A 22,474-nucleotide genomic window follows, 5' to 3' on the forward strand; every position below is an offset into this window, starting at 1 on the left:
ATTACGATAATTGTTGTTAGTAATTACTTTTCAAAATTCTTAACTCAGATGATGTATGTTACTAAATAATTGATCTTTTTTTTACGTTAGGGCTATCCAAAAATTAAAAGTTTTCTAATTACGCTAATACGCTGAAGTCGTCGTGGCCTAAATGATAAGACGTCCAGTGCATTCGTGTTGAGCGAGTTGCACCGGTGTTCGATTCCCGCAGGCGGGTACCAATTTTTCTAATGAAATACGTACTTAAGCAATATTCACGATTGACTTCCACGGTGAAGGAATAACATCGTGGAATAAAAACCAAATCCGCAAAATTATAATTTGCGTAATTACTGGTGCTAGGACCTCTTTTGAGTCCGCACGGGTAAGTACCACCCTGCCTATTTCTGCCGTGAAGCAGTGATGCGTTTCGGTTTGAAGGGTGGGGCAGCCGTTGTAACTATAGTGAGACCTTAGAACTTAGAACTCTTATCTCAAGGTGAGTGGCGCATTTAAGTTGTAGATGTCTATGGGCTCCGATAATCACTTAACATCATGTGGGCCGTGAGGTCGTCCACCCACCTAAGCAATAACGAAAAAATACATACATATTTATATTGTATTTAACCTACTTAGATTCGTGGCTTTTTAAATACTGTTTTTAGATACTTTTAATTGGTCATTACTGAATATTCCTTATGATTCTTAGACCATTTCCCAATTCATTTTCAATAAATAAATAAACGTAAAGTTTGCTTAAGTTGTCTTTTTACAGTTTCAATTGGACAAATGGCGATGGCCCGTCCACTGTCGTGTCATGGATATGGCAGGACGGTATGCTTAATCGTGAGAACTCATAATAGGTCCCACTATGGATTGAGGGTGAGTGCAGGAAGAATTTGTAAGGGTTATTCTCAAGATGAAACTGCGGATGACTCCAGAAGGTATATCAGCAGCAATTTGCGTAATTTTTCATCTTACCGGACAGACTAGTGTCGGAACTTATTCAAATCGGAATGGAAGAAAAAGTAGCTGGTTATCTGGTTAAATAAAACAGAGGCCAAGCCTAAACACAGCTGCAGATCCCACGCTGATGTTTGCACGTAAAATTACGTCCTTTTCTTTGTCTTAATATACGATTAGCGTTAAATTAAGATGAAGAAATTAGAGATACTTAACGTTTAATCCAACTTCAGTGATATGAGCACGGAGGACAGTTTTTTTTATTGCCTAGATGGGTGGACGAGCTCACAGCCCACCTGTTGTTAAGCGGTTACTGGAGCCCATAGACATCTACAACGTAAATGCGACACCCACCTTGAGAGGTCTAAGATCTCAAGTATAGTTATAACGGCTGCCCCACCTTTCAAACCGAAACGCATTATTGTTTCACGGCAGAAAGAGGGCAGGTTGCTGGTACTTAGGTACCCGTGCGGACTCCCAAGAGATCCTACCACCAGTAATTACGCAAATTATAATTTTGCGGGTTTCATTTTTATTACGCAATGTTATTCCTTCACCGTGGAAGACGATCGTGAACATTTGTTGAGTACGTATTTCATTACAAAAATTGGTACCCGCCTGCGGGATTCGAACGCCCTTGCATCGCTCAACACGAATACACCGGACGCTTATCCTTTCGGCCGGCCACGACGACGACACGTATCTATGCTCCGAAATATCGGATACTAGGAAGTATACTCAAGTAATATGGACCAATGTTATAAGCACGAAGGAATAATGCGTTCTCGTAAAAAAAGGTGGACAGAACTTATGTCAATGTACCACGTTCGGACCTGCGTCTGAAGATGGACGCTGGAATTCACATTATAGTGTTTATGAGTTCCAGTAACCACTCAATCAGGTATGCTGTCACATCTGATCCGTACGTATGAGCATTTTTAATGATAATCAATTAGTTTTATTTTTATTTTGAATAAGCGCTGTGAAGGATACAGAAAATGACATAATGTACCGTTGATTCAGGAAACACATACTGTGATTTAACGGATTCTCACCGCGATTTTCACAGTTAATGGGTCCCCTTTTTTTCCTACTTATGCTGATAGCCTTGAGAGGCTATATCAGCGTTACCCTAGCGTGAAGGTGAGCTCACGGGGATCAGACTGGAGGTGTTGCTGACACTGGCCCTAACAAGAGCAGTGCTTCGCAGAATCTACCACGGGATCGGAAACGCGGCCCACTGAGAAGATCCAGCGAGAGACTCAGTGGGTTGTGTCTGTAGGTTAATTTACTCGTCGAGTCCTTCGTCGCAAGCGACGGGTTCGGCGGGGACGGTAACCCATGCTTGAGGTAACTAAAAGCATCGTTAATGGATCGGGAGGATCCGTAATGACGTGTTTAGGGCTGGGTCCCGGATATTTCGCTGCAAACGCCACGATTACGGGTAGACTAAAGAGCTCCACTAGTTACACCATCACTGACTGTCCGGCGATTCAAAACAAAAGGCTTGATATTTTTATTCATGCAAACATGAACATAATTTTCTAAGCAAAAAACATTTCTATTCTACAATTTCTGTTTACTACAAAATAAAAGCGAACCGTGAAGGCGATTCCGTGTAAGGCAAGTTAATATTACTTGTAACCGATACTTCGCTGTGAGCTTTTCACAATAAATACAATGAGCAAGTTTTTGTGGGGCTTCGTAATCGCGGGAATCTTTAACTTTTTACTGACGGTATGCGTTCTCGACTATTATTACTACACAAAAAAATAAAGAGGTGAATTTAAATATCCTATTTTTAGATCTTGTAATATTAATTAAAGAATCATAAGCCAGAGCATTCAATTAAGAATACTTGGTTGAATATTGTTTTGTTAATACTAATTCAACCACAATTTGTCATATACCTGTTTTGGTCAAAAGGAGATTTTTAATAGCTGTGCATTCTAATATAGATAAGATACGCATGTTCAGTTTTAGAATGAGCTGAAAGAATATTGTACCCTATGTTCCATGAGGAATGTTTCTGAGTTTCTGAGTTCTCTGAGGAATTGTTTGGTATCATCATCTCGTTTTTAATGGTAAACCATCGCACCGCCCTACATCGGAGTAGAGTTCATCCATACTACCTGGAGCCACTGCGGTCATCCACAATGCGTTTCCAGAGGTCTTTTTGCCATGTACCATCCAGCTTTGAAATGAGCTCCCTCCACGGTGTTTCCCGAGCGCTATGACATGTCCTTGTTGAAACGAGGTTTGTGGAGAGTATTAAGCGGTAGGCAGCGGCTTGGCTCTGCCCCTGGCATTGCTGACGTCCATGAGCGACGGTAACCACTCACCATCAGGTGGGCCGTATGCTCGTCTGCCTATAAGACAAAAAAAAATATTTTTTGAAAAACAAATTTAATTATTGTCATACGGAAAGTCATAAAATGAATGGTGAAAAATAAAAACTTTGAAAGCAATTACAATTTAAAATTTGATCTGTTTTCTTTTGACTTCTTCGGCAGTGCTATTGTATGTTTAAATGGAGAGTATATATTTAGGTTCTACGTGGTTGAACGAGTTTACAGATCACCAGGTCCTATTGTTTATTAGTCTTTACGAAACCACGTGAATCCTATTAGAAACTCTATTAAAATATAAAAACAGCCAAAGTCAGGTTGATCTGATTTGGTGTCGAACAAATTATGCATCATCAACGATAGAAACATTATATACAACCACTCACCATCAGGTGGCCGTATGCTCGTCTGCCTACAAGGGCAATAATATATATATAATATAATATAGCGATATGAAAATTAAATAAGTTCATAGGCAAAGACGATCTTTTTTTATTTATTGCTTAGATGGTTGGACGACCTCACAGCTCACCTGGTGTTAAGTGGTTACTGGAGCCCATAGACATCTAAAACGTAAATGCGCCACCCACCTTGAGATAAAAGTTCTAAGTTCTCAGTATAGTTACAACGGCTACCCCACCCTTCAAACCGAAACGCATTACTGCTTCACGGTAGAAATAGGCAGGGTGTTTTTTTAATTTTTTATTTTTTTTATGATTGAAGGATTACTTGTGGCCCTGAGGTCTTTCCAGTTTCACCAGGACAGGTGGGCGAGCAAAGGCTCAGCCAGGAGGGAGGCAGGGTGGTGGCAACTACCCGTGCGGACTCACAAGAGGTTCTACCACCAGTAATTACGCAAATTATAATTTTGCGGGTTTGATTTTTATTACACGATGTTATTCCTTCACCGTGGAAGTCAATCGTAAACATGTGTTAAGTACGTATTTCATTAGAAAAATTGGTACCCGCCTGCGGGAATCGAACACCGGTGCATCGCTCAACACGGATGCACTGGACGTCTTATCCTTTAGGCCACGACGACTTCGATCTGTGATAATAAAGGAGAAACAAAAAAAAAACACAAGTGATCATATTTTTCAATTTATTTTACTATAAAAATTAAGGAAAAGGAACATTATTAAAGGATAAACGAAACGCAGTACACAGTTCAATGAACTTTCGATAAAAAATACTAAATGAAAATAAAACGAAAATAATTACAATCGTAACGTAATAAATGCTTTCGAGTAAGGTAAAGGTTGTAAGGTCGCAGTGGTATTGCCGGCGTGATAAGCGGAGCGGGTTAACTGAAGTAAATCTATGTATTTAACTCGGAGGATCTCAGATGGGTATGAATTTTAGAGACACCACCTAATTTATATAGCAATTAAGTAGTTTTTTCACCGAATCAACATTTTGAATGCATTCGTTTTTGACTTCCGCATGATTGCATTATATTGGAGCATTTTAAAATTTTTGTACCACTTCGTTATAAGGGCTATTTAACAAATTTTAACGAATACGGGCTTTTCTAGTTCAATGTTTTCTCACTTAAAAAAAAGTGCAAAAATTAATTTGGTCAATACCAACGCAATACCACTGCTCTTTTACAAAATTAGCTACAAAAAAATATATCTTTGAATACAGTTCAAAATCATTTAAAGTTGCAAACTAAATTGATGACACAAGAAACTGAACTTTAACCCCAGCAAATAAAGGTTAAAATTTCCACAAGAATTCGAGTAAATCGAAACATCTAGAAAACTTTTAGAACAGCTACTTTTTTATAAATAGCATTTTTAATAGCAAAAAAAAACCTTCAAACCGAAATGCGTTACAGGTTCACGGCAGATTTCTGCCGTAGTCTAATAAATTCACAAAAATCTAAGAGGTCATTCATGTAGTTTCTCGTGGCATCAATTGTTTTTTTTTCGGTCGTACATATAATTACAATTAATGATGGATCAAAATGGAGATTTATCTCTCAAGCGATAAAGATTACACATACAAAGAGCAGTATTTTCACAAGCGACTTTACTATAACAAGAATTAATTACATTTGCTAGTTGCGCGTTGGAAAATAAGGGAAATGATAAATTCCAAGTACCTAATGCAAATAGTAGACCGTACTCTACCGAAGTTGGATATTATTTAATATATGAATTTTCTAAATCTGCTCAATAAGTCGCTTGCGATAATACTACCAGGGTTATGTCCAGTACAAAAATACGCATATATTTTATTTAAACTACGAAATTTCACTAGTATCTAATATTTCGATTAATTAAAATTTCCAAATTAAAATTTCTGTATACGTGAAGTTACAAAAGTTTCCTTCGGAAACCATAACACTCTTATAACAGTTCACGTCAAGTGTATTTTACCACTATACAAATAATTAATTGGCAAGTATCGTACAATTGGCAACAAAACTGATTAATTTTGAAAAAAAAAAGTATTAATTTTCATGCAAGCAATAGATTATGTAAATCATAAACAAGGTTAAGTTAACACTCATCATTTTTTTTTGGTTCTTTTTTACTGGCATTGCCGAGAGGAAAAAGTTTGTGAGTGATAAAAAAAGATATTTATTTATTTTTCATAAACATCATTTGATTCAATAAATTAATACTTAAACGATTCACGCTTTACAGTTTTGTTTAAATAAATTCGTAGTCAATAAACGCTTACAATATAACCACCTCCTAAATAAATGAAATGAAACTAAATTAACTATTATTTATTAAAAAAAAAATGATTCGAAACAGTTAAAACCCAAACGTTTTTGGTACATCAAATTATTGCAACAAAAAAATATATTCGTAAAACAGGTTTTTTTCTTCTCAGTGATTCTGAAACAAATAGAATTTACGTGGTTAGTGTTGTAGTCAATCCATTGCCGTAGTAGCGGACCACATAGCTGCTTCATTAACGAAGGCCAGTAAATTAGGGCTTGATAGAAAATAATACACACTAGAGGTCCCGCAGTAGTCGAAATTCGACTATAATTAATTGGAATTGTAGGATAAGTTTGTACACTATTATGATTGTATTTTATACTTCTATAATCACAAATTTCGCCAAGGCTACACTATAAAAAAAATATTAATAAAGCCAAACAATATTTAATGTATTCTCAATTTAATTAGTTAACATTAATAATGTATCTTTTATGCATTATTTCAAAAAAATATTAGCTTTGTGCACTTCTTCTCTATATTCCCTATAAGTGTGGAAAATTTCATACTCCTCCGTCCGTGCAATTTTCGTAAAAAGGGATACAAAGTTTTTGCTTCACGTATTAATATATAGATTTTCGTTTAGAAACCAACAAAAGCACGCTTAAACAGTAAACCGCACTAATAATCAATTTCATTATCTTTTTCCTGTTGATACTGGCCAGGAGATTACAGCGAAGTTATGATATTGTTATATTATCATCGGTCCTCGATGCGTGTTCAAATTTTCATATTAATCAGGTGAAATCGACGAAAACGTATTGTTTTAATTACGTACGCACAGACTTACTCCTCACAAAATCTACTGTAGTGGCAACAGATAAGTCGCTTTTGAATTTTGATTTTCTTTTGGACTTGAGGACTGTTTTCGGTTAAAAATATGTTTATTTTTTGAGTTACCAGTTGGCGTGTGTATTCTGAATGAGCAATCTTACAGCTTTATAGGACAGTGGAGCCAGGGAACACTATAGTAACCGCACATGTTTCTAGCGTCACACACAGCTCGATTATAATTGGTCGCGAAAATGTATACATTCATACCAATATAATAATATTAATAATAAAATACAGATACAATCATTTCACAGATCGATATCCTCAGTATTGCAGATGCGTGAAAACCTACACATATTTTCTTTTTGATATGTATTTTAATTATGATTTCAGTTTTAAATCAAGGGGTAAAAGGCTATTTGTTTTAAGTTTAACTTTACAAGAGAGCCATTTAAAGTTTAAAATTTGGAAAAAATATCATAAAAATAAAACTTCTTGAGAAAATTTGAATGGTGTAAACATAATTGAAGTTCGATTAAAAACATCGAATTGTTGATGTCAAAATAATAAATACGGACCTTTAATTATAAAAATAAAGGACGCGTAGTAAATGAGCTCACGGGGCTCAAACTAGAATGATGCTAACACTGACCAGATATCAAGAGCAGTGCTTCGCAGAATCTACCACCGGATCGGAAACGCGAACCACTGAGAAGATCCGGCAAGAAACTCAGTGGGCTGTGTCTGTGGGAAAATGTTATCAAACTGTCATCAGTGTAGTACCTTCAACTGTCACTTCCTCCCGGTACTCAAGTCCTGGAGTTCACTGCTGTCGTCACTGGAGGCGCTGACCGGACAACCATTAGAAGCGGATCCTTGGGCTGCAGCTGCCATGGCCATTGAGAGCGGTATGGTGATGAATTGTGGTTGGGTCGATGATGTTGCCGCTGGAAAATACAACTTATATTTAGCTTTTTTTTACTGCTTAGATGAGTGGACGAGCTCACAGCCCGCCTACTGTTAAGTGGTTAATGGAGCCCATAGACATCTACAATGTAAATCCCGCTACCTACCTTGAGATATAAGTTCTAAGGTCTCAGTTACAACGGCTGCTCCACCCTTCAGACCGAAACGCATTACTGCTTCACAGCAGAAATAGGTAGGGTGGTTGTACCTACCCGTGCGGATTCACAAGAGGTCCTACCACCAGTAAAAACGTGCTTTATCCAAATCGTCGTGGCCTAAAGGATAAGACGTCCGGTGCATTCGTGTTAAGGGATGCACCGGTGGTATTTTAGGCTAATACGCTACTTTTTTAGCCGTGAATCAATAATACTTTCTATTATGAGCGCTGAAAGTGTCAGGTGATAAATTCAGACATTTAGCTACCAATAAATAATATTCATCGGCGTGTCTCAAGGTGGGGGGCGGCGTCTCATCGTGATTCTCATGGTGATAAGAAGATTATCTTCCTATGTACGACATTCTAACTTATTTACAAATATGAATGCATGTTTGCTAGAATGTTTGGTAGCAACTTACCTCCTTCCTGTCCTTGATTAGCCAATCCTAATATGAAACTATGCGGATAGGTCATGGCCAGATTCCCTAATCCAAGATTATTGCCAAGCCCGTCCAGTCCAGCTAGAACTCCGGAATGGTAGAGCATCGCTCCCCCCGGCAGATCTAGTTTCGGCAGTAGTTTCGGCATAGGTATTTGGCTAGATTTGCTGCTGTCTGCTTCTTGGCTTGTTGAGGTCGATGCTAATGGTTCCGCATGTGAGTCCCTGGATAAGACGCAAATGAAATTTAATAGATTATGACTTACAGCTGATGTTTGTTGATCTTCGTGATGGCGTTTAGTTGGAGATCTCTATTTCAAAATGAATACCGGTGATGTAAAGATAATTAGTTACAGATATGTTTTAAATGATAAGCGAAGATACAGCAGTTGTGTCCCTTTTCTCCTCAATTTACCAACCGACATTCTTTTGAGAAGTTAGTTATATACAAGATTTTGTGATATCAATAAAAAGTTTTTTCCCACTTTGACAAGAAAAATGTTAATGACCGAACAAAAATAAGTATCTATATAAATATGTGTCTTCAGGCATCAGTGATTATGGTCTAATTTTAATCGTTGGGCGATCTCCGCCATATATGTATATTGGGCAAACACCGCAAAATTAGTTACGGAATAAGTAAAATAAATACATAGAGGTACGTTAAATTTTAATTTCGGAATTTAAATATCGGTTTTATTATTATATATTATTTTGAAGTATTTTCTAAACAAAGATAATAAACATTTTTAGAAACAAATTTGTAGTTGAAATTAAATATTTTTCATATTCGTCCGGTGCATTCGAATGTAGCGATGCACCGGTGTTCGAATCCTACAGGCAGGTACCAATTTTTCTAATGAAATACGTACTCAACAGATGTTCACGATTGACTTCCACGGTGAAGGAATAACATCGTGTAATAAAAATCAAACCCGCAAAATTATAATTTGCGTAATCACTGGTGGTAGGACCTCTTGTGAGTCCGCACGGGTAGGTACCACCACCCCGCCTATTTCCGCCGTGAAGCAGTAATGCGTTTCGGTTCGAAGGGTGGGGTAGCCGTTGTAACTATACTGAGACCTTAGAACTTATATCTTGAGGTGGGTGGCGCATTTACGTTGTAGATGTCTATGGGCTCCAGTAACCACTTAACACCAGGTGGGCTGTGAACCCGTCCATCCATCTAAGCAATAAAAAAAAATATTTAGAAACTATTTTTCTTTTGCATACATTAAAAATATTAGGTTTGCATTTTTTCATATTTTCATTAAGGACTCTGTGAGCTTCTATTTAAAGTAATTAAAATGGCGAATTGGAGAGAACCTTTTCGAATCCTTGTCGTGATGTTCATTGTTGGTCCAGTCGTTTCTGACGTGTTGAATTAATTTTTCACTCGGAGATTCGGGTTCGCTTCCGCTCTCGTCTCCGCTGTCGCCTGAAGATGTCGGCTCGTCCTACAATAACAAATATACTATAACTACTACTATACTATATTATAAATATAATATAACTGTAACAACTATACTAATTAACTCTACTATACTAACTAATAGCTCTGGGAAAATTCATATCTCCGCATTAAATTTAATCTGCACTACCTTTGGTTGACTGGTAGAGAATGCCTTAGGCATTAAGTCCGCCAATGTAAATTTTACATGAAGTGTAATAAATAAATAAATAAATAAATTTTTGTAGTCTACGCTTAGGTTTTAGCAATTTGAAAATGAACAAATCAAAATAATTTAAATTGTTTGTTGTGTGAGTGATTGATTAGGAAAATAAATTTCAGATAAAAATTATAAAACATTATTACAATTCAAAAACCGCAAGAAATTTATCGAAAAAACACGCGTTCAAACCCGATTCACCGTAATATAAAACAGGCAACATTACTTTTCGGAAAGCTCTCCGCGAGCACAGAAAGCTCTTTGCGAGCACAGGTGTCCTTAAAACCGAGAAGCTTTTCGCATCGTTTTAAGCTTAGTAGATAAAATACACAGAACATTTCCTACTTAACTTACCAGCAAATAAATAAACAAAACCTACGAATTTTGAAATCAAATATTTACTTTGGTAAGGTAATGAAAATTCTATCAGGTTAATTCTATTAAGTTTACTGGGATGACCATTTTAAGCGATAAGAAGCTTATTTGCGTAATTTCTGACATTATTACCACAACTTTGATATTATTCTTTTTGGTGTGTGAACGATACAGTAGCATGCAAATCTGCATGGATAATTACAGTGAATAATCGCATACTAACGCCATCTGTTATTAATACGGTGCTACTTATTCCTGGGAATACTATTTTATTGTAAGAATTTGTTAAGAAACATTTTTGTACATATTATTATTTCGATTAAAAGCATTATAATATTTAGATTAAAAAGGTTGTTTGATAAATATTGCAATCTAGTTTACTTTTATTAAAGTATTCATGCAATTCTGCAGCTGACTGTACTTTTTCTAAGGGGATATTTGAAATCTAGAACGGCTTCCACTTTGAAAGAATAGCCTGATGTTATAGAGGGTCAAACCCCAAAAAATATTAGTTCGTTATACCAAACTGAATTGTATGTAAGAATTATTGAAGAATAGTTGGCAAATTCAGGTTTTGACCAGATCCCTTCGATAGATAGCTGCTGATACGAAAACAATACAATTTCGAAAGTACATCAACCATTACAATCACCAATAAATACGTACAGGGGATGATACTGCGATGGCGCAGCCGATACTACGGCGCTCTTGTTGGTCATGATGGACATTTGTGGATATGCCTTTTATATTTATATAAAGGCAATTCTCTCTCTATTCCTTCATTAATTAATTTAGTACCTACCTGTAGTGTTGAAAAAAGTGGTATATGCTTTTCTTTGTCAGTTAACACGTTGACTGCCGTGTAGGTCACGGGTGCCCTACGCGGCGCATAGAAGTAATTATGTCGATTTCTGTTACTAAGCGCCTGGATTGCCTAAACTTTGTTTTCTTTTGTTTGTTAATGTATGTTTTAGTCTTTCAGACTTAGAATCTTGGAAATAGATTCATTGTCCGTATCTTCGGATTCGACTTTCCCAGAGTCTACTAGATATTCCGGCGCCTTAGTAAGAAGATCGAAATAATTACTTCAGTGCACCAGTAGGTCAGCAACCTACGTGACAATAAGCGTGTGAATATTATTTTTCATCCGGTATTTAGTTATCTATTGCGTATTCCCATATAACTTATTCATTGTTTAAATTATTGTAGAATATATACAAATGTTATAAAATTTCGAAACTTTAATAAAACAATGTATATAATAGTAGTTCATCTAATGACAACGCCATTGTCTATGGATGGTGTTTTTAGTAATTACTGAGATACAGAATATCTATGTTAAGCTAACTTTGATTTTATGGTTCGCGTGTGGGCGTACCCTTTATTCGCAGGCCGCATTAAATAATAATAATTGAGCTTAACTAACTACCGTTTAACGCATTCGGCTTTCTTCTATACATCTGATAATGTACCGTTAGCAAATTAAACGATGTTAAATTATTAATAAATTTCATTGTTAATTGTACACGAAGTTTTTCTCTGAAATCGTTATTGTGTTTTATGAACGAAATATTATATTTTGTAAAAAATTAATAGCATAGTTGAGCGAAAATTATATCTTCTTGCGTGATGAATTGTTGACGGTGAGTTTCCAAGAAGAATTTTTTATTGCTCAGTGTGCTTAGTGCGAGTTTTTTAACTTCTCGATCGCGTAAAAGTTAACTCAAATTTGTATGGTGTTGAAAAAGCTTCCCTTTTTTGCCGCTAGGGGCGCTGTTCCAATTCCATCGAGAAATTACAAAAACTCGTGCTAAGCACACTGACAGGCCAATTCCGTTTGCAACGCTGTCGAGTCCGGACGTGTTTTCTCGAATTATTGTCGCTGCCGTCGCGAACTTGTGTTTTGGTTTACACGACATTGTCGCTGTCGCGTCGATCGCGACTTTGTTGTGAATTCCTGACGCACGGGCGCTGGCGTAGCGACCTTGGGTCGAAAAAACATTTCGAATTCGTTTGTTCTGCATTCGAAAACGCCAAACTCACATTCATTCACTCATTTCATTATTAAATTTATTTATCTATCCGTCGTGCAAAACAGTCTTTTTAAAGACTAAAAACCCCGCTGCGATCACCGCTTGTTGTGGCACTCACAACCCAGTGGGGTCCCCCACCTTCCCAAACTCTCCACCCCAATCCCAGCTGACTGCCGTTTTCACGGCATAGGCATCCCCCCCCTGCAAATCACTGCTGGCAAGTACAGCGCAGGGGGTATAAATCCCACTCAGGGGACTCGCCTTTCGGCGAGTTTGCTTTAAGTCCCGGGGACGCCCCCCCCGGGCACAATCACCATGAGTGACGCCAACGGCGCGCTCTTTTTTAAGTTCGTCCGCGACCTTTGTCCGGACATCGTCGCGAAATTCGAAGCCTACAAGGCCGGCCTTGACGCGCCGGCACTCCGCGACTCTCCGTTGTCGCCCCCCGCGCCGGTACCTCGCGACTCGCCGATGTCGCCCCCCACCCCCGCGCCCGCGTCGATCGCGTCTTCCGAAGCCGGCTCCGGCTCCGACTCCGAGTCGGAAATGGAGTACGAGTCCGCCGCGAGTCCTCAACCGGGAACCTCGGAAGGGTTCACCACCGTCGCGCGCGGTAAAAAACGCGCCCGCGCTGTGGATCCGCCCACGGCGCCCAAACAACCAAAGGCCGCGAACGCCTCGCGGCCCAAAACCGTAATAACCCCGGACTCCCCTCGCCGCGCAACCCCGTCGCCGCGCCCCGGGCCCGCGCCCGTTCGAAAAGTTCCCGCGCCGCCGCCGGTCATCCTGCGGGAAAAATCTTCTTGGGATCGCGTGTCCCTGGCCCTTAAGGCCCAAAAGATCAATGTCGTCCATGCGAGGAATATCCCGCATGGAATTCAGATCAAGGTGGAAACATCCGACGACCATAGGTCGTTGACCGCTTACCTCCGCAAGGAACGCATAGGTTATCATACCTATGCGCTCCAGGAGGAGCGCGAACTCCGCGTCGTAGTACGCGGAGTCCCTAAAGAGCTCGACGTAGAGCAAATTAAGAATGACCTGGTAGGTCAGTCCTACCCCGTCATAAGCGTGCACCGGATGCACAGCGGGCGCGACAAATTCGCGTATGATATGGTGCTCGTAGCACTGGAAGCCACACCGGAGGGCAAGAAAATTGCCTCATGTCTCCGCACCGTGTGCGGCCTATCGGGGGTCACCGTAGAGGCCCCCTACAAACGCGGCACTCCCGGGCAGTGCCACCGTTGCCAACTCTATGGCCACTCCGCGCGTAACTGTAACGCGCGACCGCGTTGCGTGAAGTGCTTAGACGATCACGCGACCACCGACTGTTCGCGTGTCAAAGAGACCGCGACGGAACCGCCGAGCTGTGTACTCTGCCGTAAGCAGGGACACACGGCCAACTACCGCGGATGCCCCAAGGCTCCACGGAAGCGCCCGGCAAACGCGCCCCCCAAAACCGCTGGCCCAAGGACTTCGGCGCCCCGCGCGCCGAAACCGGCTTTCGTACCGGCTCCGGTGCCCACCGTCTCCGCGTGGGCGAAACCGTTGCCGTTCACGAAGGCAGGAACGATACCGGCACCCCAACCGCGGTACGCGCCGCAACCTCTACTCGCGCCGCGCCCCGCCCCCGCGCCCGCGCCCGGTCCCGCGCCTCGCCCCGGCCCCGCGCCTCGCCCCGGCCCCGCGCACTCAAACGACTTCACAATTATTCGCGACTACATCGCCGCGATAAATATTGACCGCATGCGTGCATTCGCCGACGCCATGCGCAGAGCGGTCACGGCCGAAGACCGCCTAAACGCGACGTTCGAGTACATCGACGTCATCGAGTCCGTCCAGCGCACGCTGGTTTGATTACCGGTAATCAATGGCGTGCAACGCGAGATTAAAACCCCATTCTTTGAAGTTAGCATTCTACAATGCTAACGGACTCGCGCGTCAGCGCGACCAGGTTTATGAGTTTCTACGTGACAATCTCATCGACATCCTTCTGGTGCAGGAGACCTTCCTAAAGCCCTCGCGTCGCGACCCCAAAGTCGCGAATTACGTCATGGTTAGGAATGACAGACTCTCCACCCGCAAGGGCGGGACTGTCATTTACTATAGGAGGGCCCTGCACTGCGTCCCTCTCGATACTCCCTCGCTCTTACATATCGAGGCGTCAGTGTGCCGCATCGCGCTGACGGGACACCAGCCGATCGTCATCGCATCCGTATATCTCCCTCCTGACAAACCCCTCCTGAGCAGTGACCTCGAGACACTGCTCGGTATGGGGGACGCGGTCATTCTGGCAGGCGATTTAAATTGCCACCACACTAGGTGGAACTGCCATCGCACGAATGTGAACGGTAGGCGTCTCGACGCGTTCATAGACGACCTCACATTCGAGATATTCAACCCCCCGACCCCCACGTGCTATCCGTACAACGCCGCGCGTCGTCCGAGCACAATAGATCTGGCACTGCTGAGGAACGTAACTCTGCGCTTGCGCTCCATCGAGGCAATGTCAGAACTCGACTCAGACCACCGACCTGTCGTCATGCAGCTCGGTCGCCCACTCAACCGCGAACCAGATACGAGGACCATGGTGGATTGGAAGAAGCTGGGCACGTGCTTAGCTGACACCGCTCCACCAATCCTCCCTTGCGGCCCGGATTCAACTCCATCCCCCGAGGACACCGTCGAATCCATAAACATCTTCACTGATCACGTCTCGACGGCGATCACAAGATCCTCAAAGCAAGTCGATGTGGAGGATAGCTTCCACCGCATCAGACTTTCCCCCGATCTTAGGGACCTCGTTAGAGTTAGGAACGCGGCAATCCGGGCCTACGATCGATATCCCACGGATTCAAACCGGACTCGGATGCGTCGCTTACAGCGGGAGGTCAAATCCCGCTTGAGCGACGCCCGAAACGAAAACTGGGATAGTTATTTAAAAGAACTCGCGCCCACTCACCAAGCATACTGGCGACTAGCTAGGACCCTCAAGTCCGAAACTATCGTCACTATGCCGCCTCTCGTACGCCCCTCAGGCCAACCACCGGCTTACGATGACGATGACAAGGCAGAGTTGCTGGCCGATGCACTGCAAGAACAGTGCACCACCAGCACTCAACACGCGGACCCCGAACACACCGAGTTCGTCGACAGGGAGGTCGAGCGCAGAGCTTCCCTGCCGCCCTCGGACGCGTTACCCCCCATTACCACTTCCGAGGTTAAGGAGGCGATCGATAGCCTACAACCACGGAAAGCTCCCGGCTCCGACGGCATCCGCAACCGCGCGCTAAAACTGTTACCAGCCCAACTGATAACGATGTTGGCCACGATATTAAATGCTGCTATGACGAACTGCATCTTTCCCGCGGCGTGGAAAGAAGCGGACGTTATCGGCATACACAAGCCGGGCAAACCGAATAACGAAACCGCGAGTTACCGCCCCATCAGTCTCCTCCCGGCGATAGGCAAATTATACGAACGGCTCCTTCGTAAACGCCTCTGGGACTTTGTATCCGCGAACAAAATTCTGATAGACGAGCAGTTTGGATTCCGCGCCAGACACTCGTGCGTCCATCAAGTGCACCGCCTCACGGAGCACATCTTACTAGGGCTGAACAGGCGGAAACCCATTCCGACAGGAGCCCTCTTCTTCGATATAGCGAAGGCGTTCGACAAAGTCTGGCACAACGGTTTGATATACAAACTGTATAACATGGGAGTGCCAGACAGACTCGTGCTCATCATACGAGACTACTTGTCGAACCGTTCGTTCCGATATCGAGTCGAGGGAACGCGTTCCCGGCCCCGTCACGTCACAGCCGGAGTCCCGCAAGGCTCCGCCCTCTCCCCGTTACTATTCAGTTTGTATATCAACGATATACCCCGGTCTCCGGAGACCCATCTGGCGCTCTTCGCCGATGACACCGCCATCTACTACTCGTGTAGGAAGAAGGCGTTGCTTCATCGACGACTTCAGACCGCAGCTACCACCATGGGACAGTGGTTCCGGAAGTGGCGCATCGACATTAACCCCACGAAAAGCACAGCGGTGCTCTTCAAAAGGGGTCGCCCTCCGAACACCACGCTGAGCATCCCCCTCCCGACTAGGCGCGTCAATACCCCCGCCCCCGCCGTTCGCCCGATCACGATGTTCGACCAGCCCATACCGTGGGCCCCGAAGGTCAAATATTTAGGCGTCACCCTCGACAGTAGGATGACATTCCGCCCCCACATCAAGACGGTACGCGATCGTGCCGCCTTCATTCTAGGACGTCTCTACCCGATGATATGTAGGCGAAGTAAAATGTCCCTTAGAAATAAGGTGACACTCTACAAAACTTGCATACGCCCCGTCATGACCTATGCAAGTGTAGTGTTCGCTCACGCGGCCCGCATACACTTGAAATCATTCCAAATTATTCAATCCCGTTTTTGCAGGATAGCCGTCGGAGCCCCGTGGTTCGTCAGGAACGTCGACCTCCATGACGACCTGGACTTAGAGTCCATCAGTAAGTATCTGCAGTCGGCGTCCATGCGCCACTTCGATAAAGCGGCACGACACGAGAACCCTCTCATCGTGGCCGCCGGTAACTACATTCCCGATCCTGCGGACAGAATGGAAAGCAGTCGACGTCGCCCAAAACACGTCATCTCGGATCCGCCCGATCCACTAACGGTGCTTCTAGGTACTTCAAGCACCGGTCACCGTTCTCGTCGAACCCGTCGCTTGCGACGAAGGGCTCGACGAGTAAATTAACTCTCAGACACAGCCCACTGAGTTTCTCGCCGGATCTTCTCAGTGGGTCGCGTTTCCGATCCGGTGGTAGATTCTGCGAAGCACGACTCTTGCTAGGGTTCGTGTTAGCAACGTCATCAGGTTAGAGCCCCGTGAGCTCACCTACAAAAGTTAGGGTTACGCTGACATAGCCTCTCAAGGCTCTCAGCTTAGGTAGGAAAAAAAAAAAAAAAAAAAAAAAACTGACAGGCTTGGGATCCTTATTGGATAATGGCAAGAATGTAAGACGGATTTAAACTTACTAATACTACAGATACTACAGAATAAATCAGATATATGTAGTAGTATATCTAGTAATGTATTTTGTAAATAATGACGTCACTATCGCTTTTTAGGCTTGTGGGTATACGACGAAAGGAAGATCTTCCACCGAGCGGGTGACATTGCTCGGTAGACCGACGGTCCAGATGTTGTTCGAAACTTGTATATATGCAAGTTTATGTTGAAAATGTCGTGAGCGAGATTCAGGCATCTGTCAAGTATCTTGTATTCTATGATGGCTACCGCCACAGGCTAATTATTTCATTGAGTTTCTAAATGTGACCAGTTCAATGTTTAAGTTCCTATCAACTGTACGGCATATTCGGTTGTTGAAATTTTATATTATCTTGCTCTGCAGTTATTACTATTCACGGTAAGTGACTCAACAATAGTTGCGTCCGTTCGGTTCATTGGATTTGTCTATTTTGTGACGTCACAATGCTTGTTGCAATTCATTACCGGCAACAAAGTTGCTCATTTTACGTATTATATCTCTATTCTTGTTGAAATATGCTTTTAAGCGATTTCGACTTTCATGGATGTTAGACGCAGTGGGTCGGATAACCGTTATTTTCCGTATATTCTTCTCAACGGGTCGCTTTTCCGATCCGGTGGTAGATTCAGCAAAGCACTGGCCTCGCAGGATCTAGACCTACCAGACCGTGTGTTGTTGGAGTAGTCCCTTAGGCTACCAACTATTAGATAGGATAAAAAAAAAAAAGGTTACGATATTAGTTATACAATACGAAGTTTTCGACTTCAGTAACGATGTTACTAATATTGTGACGTCAATGGACCTGTGTACTTAGTGCGAGTTTCTAACGTTCTCGATCGCGTAAAAGTTAACTCTAAAACTACGTTTACGGTGATTGATTTCACGTCGAAATTTCTGGTCATTGTATTGTTTCTGAAGCTTCGAAAACTTTACAGATTTCGTGGTCACGAGGGAATTACCAGGCGAAACCGTAAAAGTATTTATAATTAAATAACTCCATAAAATCTGCCCATTAATTTTATGGTGGTAGGACCTCTTGTGAGTCCGCGCGGGTAGATACCGCCACCTTGCCTATTTCTGCTGTGAAGCAGTATTGCGTTTCACTTTGAAGGGGGGGGGGGGGGCAGCCATTGTAACTATACTGAGACCTTAGAACTGATATCTCAGGTCTCAAGGTCAGTGACGCATTTACGTCGTAGATGTCTATGGGCTCCAGTAACCACTTAACACCAGGTGGGCTGTGAGCTCGTCCACCCATCTAAGCAATTAAAAAAAAGCTTGTTGATTAAAAATTCTGAGGGGGAAACACATTAAAAAATTTAATGGCGAACAGATTAAAATAAAAACGGAAGTGCCTCTATTGAGTTGGACGTGTCTCTGGTCAACATTATCAAGCATGTTTGGCCTTAACAAAACCATTCACGATCTCACACAATACGGTGTAATAAATTCTATACAGTTAGGGACAAAACGTAAACTATATTTTATGCCGTGGTTATCGCCCTGAAAGGTAATGTATTAGTGATTTGTGGGTATTTAAATAAGGGAAACGGAAGAAATTGATGCAAAGAAAAGTACATCTTGAGTGAGGAGAGAGAGAGAGAGAGAGAATATACTTTATTGCGCACGAAAAAGCAAATAACATTCAAATAATTGTAATTCAATAGTAAACAGGCAGGTATACGTAATTGTTATTATTATTATTATTAGTACCCCGCTAGACCGGGTATCCGTAAGTGGATTCTAAAGTGTTAGAAAAAATGTATAATTGTACAATGGGCAGTCTTGTCACTAAAAGCGATCTCCTTCAAGCAACCATTTATCTACAGAAATTCTGAAAAAGCTACAGCGGACCTCAGTAAAAATGCCCTTTATGTTTATTGTGTATCTAATAATATTTTTTTTTTTTTTTTTTTTATTGCCCTTGTAGGCAGACGAGCATACGGCCCACCTGATGGTGAGTGGTTACCGTCGCCCATGGACTTCAGCAATGCCAGGGGCAGAGCCAAGCCGCTGCCTACCGTTTAATACTCTCCACAAGCCTCGTTTGAAGAAGGACATGTCATAGCGCTCGGGAAACACCGTGGAGGGGAGCTCATTCCATAGCCGGATGGTACGTGGCAAAAAAGACCTCTGGAAACGCACTGTGGATGACCGCAGTGGCTCCAGGTGGTATGGATGAACTCTACTCCGGTGGCGGGCGGTGCGATGGTAAAAACGAGATGCCGGTATCATCTCGAACAATTCCTCAGAGCACTCCCCATGGAACATACGGTACAAAATACGTTTTTACCATCGCACCGCCCGCCACCGGAGTAGAGTTCATCCATACTACCTGGAGCCACTGCGGTCATCCACAGTGCGTTTCCAGAGATCTTTTTTGCCACGTACCATCCGGCTATGGAATGAGCTCCCCTCCACGGTGTTTCCCGAGCGCTATGACATGTCCTTCTTCAAACGAGGCTTATGGAGAGTATTAAGCGGTAGGCAGCGGCTTGGCTCTGCCCCTGGCATTGCTGAAGTCCATGGGCGACGGTAACCACTCACCATCAGGTGGGCCGTATGCCCGTCTGCCTACAAAGGCAATAAAAAAAAAAAAAAAAAAAAAAAAAAAACAGAGGGAACCGAAGTCCCTCCGCAGACCCAGAGGCTCCAAACGATCCGTGAGAATGGGATTATCGACAATCCGAACGGCCCTCCTCTGTATGGAGTCAAATGGAAGAAGCTGGTATTTGGGAGCCCCGGCCCAGAGATGGGAGCAGTACTCCACGCGAGGCCGGACTTGTGCTTTATAAAGCAAAAGCCTTTGTCCAGGCGTGAAGTACCGCTTCGCTCTGTTGAGGACTCCCAGCATTTTGGACGCCAACTTGGCTTTGCCTTCCAAATGACTCCGAAACTGGACATCGCTCGAAATGTCGACCCCAAGTATCCCAATACTCTCGGAAGGTTGCAGGGATACTCCTTGGAATTGCGGCGCCATGACAAAGGGGTCCTTCTTCGCAGTGAACGCGCAAACTTGTGTCTTTAACAGGTTGAATTGAACCAAGTTCAATTCACCCCATTTGGAGACTCGCCCCAGAGAGTTCTCCACTTCAGACACAAGTTTTGATCGTCTCTCTTGCACCACGCCACGAGAGAGACTCTGATGGCCGATATATCGCGCATCCCCCGTGCTGTCATCCGCATAGCAATGCATGCCATCAATAGACAGCATGTCATTGATATACAGGATGAAAAGCGTGGGGGAGAGCACCGAACCTTGTGGAACGCCAGCGTTAATGGTCATGGTATCAGAACAATCACCGTCTACAACGACCGTGATGTTCCGTCCATCCAAAAAGCTAGCGATCCACTTGCAGAGACCCTCGGGGATTCCGTAGGATGGTAACTTCGACAGAAGTGCCCTATGCCAGACCCTGTCGAAGGCCTTCGCGACATCAAGGCTCACAGCAAGAGCCTCGCCCTTGCTCTCCAAGGCTTCAGCCCACCTGTGAGTAAGGTATACAAGAAGATCGCCAGCTGAGCGACCGTGACGGAAACCGTACTGTCGGTCACTGATCAGCTGGCGATCCTCCAGATACTTCAGGAGTTGTATATTAATTATTCGCTCCATCACCTTGGAAAGCAAGGAAGTTATCGCGATAGGCCTATAGCTCGATGGGTCCGACCGGTCACCCTTCTTGGGGATAGGGTGGACGTGGGCGGTCTTCCATGAAGACGGAACCCTGTTAGCGCAATAAGAGAGGCGATACAAACGCGTTAGCGCAGGCGTCAGCTCAGGGGCGCACGTTTTCAGAACCACTGCAGGGATGCCGTCTGGCCCACTCGACTTATGGACGTCCAGGAGTCGGAGTTCCCGCCTGACTGCACACTGTGTAAAGCAGATCTCCGGCAGGGAACTATCACACCGGAGGATGTTCGGTGGTGTGGCACCCCCGTCATCCACAGTCGAGTTCGAGGCGAAGAGTTTGACCAGAAGGTCAGCCTTCTCTTTCGCACTATGGGCCAGACTGTCATCGGACTTGCGTAGTGGTGGGAGACTAGACCTGCGAAAGTTACCTTCTGCAGCTTTGGCGAGCGACCAAAAAGCACGGCTCCCAGAGGGATAGCTCTTCAGTCGCTCGCCAATTCTAGCAACGTGCTCCGATTTCGCCCTGGCAATAACCTTCTTGTAGGACCTGGAAGCGGCGTTATATTTCCGCCTTTCCTCTGAGATGTTAGGATCCCGACGTCTCCTAGCATCATAATTTATGTTGTCTTAATTTTTTCTGTTAACCTTTCAAAGAGCACTTTTTGTCTAATATTAGATTTAAGTACAAATAGTTTGTTGCGTATCAATTGTTGTATTGTAGAAAACAATCCACCTTCAAATAAGTTTCAAACGTGGTCGTTAAGAGCAGTTTCTGCAATAATTACTACTAGAGGTCCCGCGGTAGTCGAAATTCGACTATAATTAATTGGAATTGTAAGTTTGTACACTATTATTATTGTATTTTATACTTCTATAATGACAAATTTCGCCAAGACTACACTATAAAAAATATTAACAAAGACAAACAATATTTAATCTATTCTCAATTTGACAACAGACGTCAAGAACAACAGTTTGAGAATAAATAGTATGCATGCGTGTGTGCGTCAAATACATGGTATGTAGTGTGTGTAATGTTTTCTTTATTGATTTAATGTATCTTTTATGCATTATTTAAAAAAGAAAATATTAGCATTGTGCACTTCTTCTGTATATTCTCTATAAGTGTGGAAAATTTCATAATCCTCCGTCCACGCAATTTTCGTAACAAGGGATACCAAGTTTTTGCTTCACGTATTAATATATAGATTCCTTACTCTGTTGAAGGGAAGAGATATTTTTATTTTTTTTATTGTTTTGATGAGTGGACGTGCTCACAGCCCACCTGATGTTAATTGGTTACTGGAGCCCATAGACATCTACAAAGTAAATGCGCCAACCACCTTG

General features: G+C 43.0%; 1 protein-coding gene and 1 pseudogene across 1 annotated transcript in view; both read right to left on the bottom strand.

Moving 5' to 3' along the window:
* Window positions 1–4,378: 4,378 nt before the first annotated feature.
* The window catches only part of bs (serum response factor blistered), a 286,399-nt gene continuing 268,303 nt past the window's right edge, over window positions 4,379–22,474 (bottom strand). Inside the window, exons 3-6 of the mRNA XM_089737212.1 lie at window positions 9,691–9,821; window positions 8,345–8,589; window positions 7,586–7,749; window positions 4,379–6,142 (exon numbers count right to left, since the gene is read on the bottom strand). Coding sequence (XP_089593338.1) covers window positions 7,595–7,749; window positions 8,345–8,589; window positions 9,691–9,821 — 531 coding nt within the window. The 3' untranslated portion in view covers window positions 4,379–6,142; window positions 7,586–7,594. The remainder of the gene's footprint in view (window positions 6,143–7,585; window positions 7,750–8,344; window positions 8,590–9,690; window positions 9,822–22,474) is intronic.
* LOC149500107 (uncharacterized) lies at window positions 12,582–13,495 on the bottom strand (annotated as a pseudogene).

The sequence above is a fragment of the Bombyx mandarina genome, chromosome 23, assembly GCF_030267445.1.
Source record: "Bombyx mandarina strain Sakado chromosome 23, ASM3026744v2".
In the NCBI taxonomy this organism is placed as follows: domain Eukaryota; kingdom Metazoa; phylum Arthropoda; class Insecta; order Lepidoptera; family Bombycidae; genus Bombyx; species Bombyx mandarina.